This window comes from Phaethon lepturus, unplaced genomic scaffold (genome assembly GCF_000687285.1).
Source record: "Phaethon lepturus isolate BGI_N335 unplaced genomic scaffold, ASM68728v1 scaffold21115, whole genome shotgun sequence".
NCBI lineage: Eukaryota > Metazoa > Chordata > Aves > Phaethontiformes > Phaethontidae > Phaethon > Phaethon lepturus.
In genome coordinates this window covers 1-4432 of record NW_010541448.1, presented here as the reverse complement: position 1 = coordinate 4432, position 4432 = coordinate 1, and the positions used below count along the sequence as shown (strand labels likewise).

At 36.4% G+C, this 4432-nt stretch overlaps 1 protein-coding gene across 1 annotated transcript; it reads right to left on the bottom strand.

The window, feature by feature from the left end:
• Positions 1-14: 14 nt before the first annotated feature.
• On the bottom strand, positions 15-4270 carry LOC104621296 (bromodomain and WD repeat-containing protein 3-like; the record flags this gene model as incomplete). Its single annotated transcript, XM_010287744.1, has 7 exons — positions 15-126; positions 836-991; positions 1082-1143; positions 1694-1805; positions 2224-2306; positions 2528-2652; positions 4163-4270. Coding segments are annotated over 7 exons (758 nt in total), but the record flags the coding sequence as incomplete, so codon positions are not given.
• Between the last annotated feature and the right edge of the window lie 162 nt (positions 4271-4432).

Here is a 4432-nt window from a genome sequence, read left to right as displayed (position 1 = left end):
CTGACCTATAAAACCTGTTTTCAAGCCTCCTCCTGATTGTGGTGAGGTCAGTTGGATAAGCAACAACAGTGCAATACATGGGATAGGCACTAAGGTCCACCGGAACAGCAAAGGGATTAGAAATGTCTGAAAGACAAAAGATCAAAATAATTTACATGCCTCAGAAGATACCAGAAGGAAAGTTATAAGATAACTTGATTCCTTATAATAGGCTTGCTTTCTAAGAATTCAGCAAAAGCTATACAGCTGGATATGTCATTATCCAAAGGGTAGGATTCCTCCTCTTGTACCATCTGTTAACTGCTCTTGAAAAAGCATTTTTTGTTTAAGTATCGCATCTGAGATTTTCATACCAGCAGCCAACTGTATTGCTGAAAAGCAACATGGCATATGCACTTACAACAGGTATACTACAGCAAGCGACATAAACTAACAATACAGACATGTCCTGTGTATAAATATAGGATAGAATTTAAATCACAGTGTGCTATTAAATGGCTACAAACAAGTTACAAGGTATTTTTTGGTGAGGATGCCTGGTGAGGATTTGTTGGCTGTTTTTCAACAGGTTTAATTCAATGTTTTGCTCATTCATATTTAGATATGACCCACCGAGAATCCCCATTGACTTGACAGGAAGCAGGTCAAGCCCCAGAAAAAAGGGAGTAAAACTGAGAAGGACACCATATGAAATTTAAAACGCTCTTTTCAATGATTTAGTTGAGCACATTTCAAATACTCCACACCAACTCCCAACACTCCATCCTATCTACTCCTCAGTCACGTGCCACCACATTGATATTCTTATCCTCCCACCTTTTATCTTCAAACATACCAAGGGAAAGAAGTTGCTCAATCCCCCGGATTACTCGTTCACATTCTTCATCTCTGGAATGGGCCCCCCATTCTCCTTCCTGGGGTTTGTAGAGAAGAGCTGTCAGCTCATCTGGAGTCACAGGAACTCCAGCACCAACCTCCTCTGGATAAGCAGCTAAATATGAAGAATTCAACAACAGTAAGTACTAGCAGTGGCAAAAAACTATTTACTTTGTACACGGACATGAATTCAACACACACTTACTTCCTTCTGGAATTGGTTCCATGTCCCATGGACTCATCCTCTCTCTTTCATTATTGTCCCAGCTATTAAAAAAAACCAAACAACATTCAAAAGCACAAGTTAGAGCTGAATATGATACACCTTTTCTCTATCAGACCTAAAACAAAAGGTCTTGCCTATTAGAATCAAGACATGTCACTAGCTACATTTCAGCTCCTTATTTTTCTTATAACTCCTATATATTCACTGCACTGCTGCTTACACTAAAAGCATTGTTTTATGAGTAAGCTCATAATTAAATAAATAAAAACAAAGTGGCTGATCATGTGCTTAAATGGGAAAAAGGATCCTAGTTCTTGAGGTACACATTTAAGTTATATGATACACCTTTTCTCTATCAGACCTAAAACAAAAGGTCTTGCCTATTAGAATCAAGACATGTCACTAGCTACATTCCAGCTCCTTATTTTTCTTATAACTCCTATATATTCACTGCACTGCTGCTTACACTAAAAGCATTGTTTTATGAGTAAGCTCATAATTAAATAACTTAAATTTAAGTTGCATGTAAACATCTAGAATACCCAGAGCGTGTAAACATGTGTGATACATTACAGCTATGTAAATACTTACTGAACACAGTAGCACTGGAAAGAACTATCGGGATATTCTGCCTGGAAAGGCTGCTGACTCTCCACAGTTCCAAACCACCAAGCATCATCTATTATACTGCGAAATCTATCCCCTACGAGGATGCAAAAGAACAACATAAATAACTGTTAAATGCTTCTCTTTAGAGAATCAGCTTCATCTTTTGTAAACGTGCTACTTCAGGTCTTGCATTTTGCACTACAGGAATCAAGCCCTTCCCCTAAAGGAAGAATTTTCACAGCTCTGGTTAATTAGTCACAGCTGCCCCCATGCTTCAAATCACAACATAACAGTAGATTCTTCTGCTATCACAGGCCTTGTGACACTTTCTCTCATTTCTCTTTTTTTTTCCTGCTACAGGAATTGTAGCAAACATCAAATAAAGTTTCCAATGATCATTATAATACCATGTCTGCTATAGCCCTTTACATCATGTAATACAGACACTGTAACCTATTAAACAGCTGCAGAAATGTTGCAAAACATATGGAAGTGGGAAAAAAAGTAGTTACCTATTTGCCAGTTCCTTTCTTTGGCTTCATTATAAAACTGATGCAGCACAAGGAAGTCAATAACATCTGGCATATCATGGTACCTTCATGAAGCACACATAAAAAAATGCTTCTGTTACACACAAACATAGTTCCACATGTACAATACAGACAGTCTTCAAACACAACACCTCATGCATTTTATTTTTAAGTTTGGTGTAGTAACGAATTAATGCCACAACCAAGAGAAAAAAGAAAGGAGGAAGGGGAAGCTTCTAAACTGCAAGAAAATCTGAAGAATGCCACCAGCATTTCAGTTACTTACTTTATGGAAAATGATTCTCCTGTCATTTTGCCTGTGATTGGATCTAGGAATGCAAGCTTCAGGCAGCAGAGCGTAGGAGGCCCAACTTCATATTTAATTCCTACAGTCTTCACAAATTCTTGTTCCTATTTATCAATAAGCACGGAGGAGTATTATTTTAACTTGCTAACAACAAAAACATCCATGTTAAAGTACCAAATATACTAATAAAAAACATGTATGTTTCCACTCCACAGTCCAGGTGATTTCACCCATAAAGTTTTCTTTTCCAAATACTAAAAATAATCACGGTCACCTTAAAAACGAAAAAGATGCAAGATGCTCATTCCCTTGGTAGATTTGTGAACAGGATACCCACAAATTATTTACCTTTCGTAAGAAGATTCTAAGGAACATACCACCCTGGTTTTAACCACACTGACGGCACCAAAGGTTATACCTGACTAAACCCAGGGCCTCTCACCCTTGCACAGCAACATGCAGGGGAAACAAAAGGAAACTCTTCCTCTTAAAGCGGAAATTCAACAATAGCCTTTATGTTCACATCAGCCGGTGGTAAGATCTCGATCCTAAATGAAACACTATTTCCTTTGCCTTACAAACCGATGATGCCTTTGAAGATTACAGCTGGAATCACTGAATACCTAGGACTAGTAACTGGATATTTTCCTGGTAAAGCAATTATTTTCATTAATAGAACCACTGGCATACACATATATGAATATTAGCATATATATATATATATGCTCTTCTCTCAATATGAAAACTGAGCAAAGCAGAAAAAAATATGGCAACACTGTGGATTGAGTATTAAGGGACTCAGTGGTTCAAAGCAAAAGGATAAGAAAAATCCACCGAACTGTGTAAACCTAGTATCTACCCAAGCAATCCATGTTACATTTCGTAAAAATACGTTGTAAGATATTGTCTTGCTCTGCCAAGAATTTAAGAACATACACAATTATATGTTTAGATAGATCCACTGTTTAACAGAGCTTGTGCATACACTTAGGTCTTTACACCATATATCTTACTTCTCACCATAGCATCTGAAACAATAAATAGAACCTAGATGTTCAGGTCATTGTAGAGTGTCATTAGAACTATAAACAGCTTCTGAGTGGTGAGTTCTGCATGAATTAGTGTTAAGAAAAATAAACAAACCCAGAGTCATAAAATAATTTGGGTTGAAAGTGATCCCTAAGAATCATCAAGTCCAAAATCCCAGTTATGGCAGGGCTAACGTATAAGTTAGATCAAGCCACTCAGAGCTTTCCCTGTTGAGCTTTGAAAAGTCATCAAGGATGGAGATTCCACACTCTCTCTGGGCAACCTGTTCCAATGTTAACTACTCTCACACTGACCTTTTTTAAAATTTATTTAATATTATACATTTTTAATCCATCAGGCAAGAATACCACACTAGGTAAACTTTCACATTCTTCAATATCCTTCTGGCTTTCTGCTATCAGGAACCAACCAGATGAAAAATGAAAACACTGATTTTAAGATTTACAATTATTTTGACATTAACATTGTAAAGTAATGCTTTCTTCATATTTTTCATACTGGCTTTTTAATGTCAATTTAACCTTACAGAGACATTCAGCTCTTTGAAGTATTTGTTTAACTTACCCTGAGTTCCATTTTGTTCCATGGTTGTTTTTGCATGTTAATACTGTAAATTTTTGCTTTCCTTACTGCCCGCACATAAGCTTCATGGCCTTGTCTAAAGTATATGATCTTAAAAGAAAATTTTAAAAAAGAAAGTTTATTTTATTTTACTGATAGTTTTCTTCCTGTTTATTCTGAATTTTTTACAGACTTGTCAGGCATCTTCCCTTTCAGCACATATTGCACACTTCTTTATTTCATTATAAAGTGTATATTTATTTTATATATAAT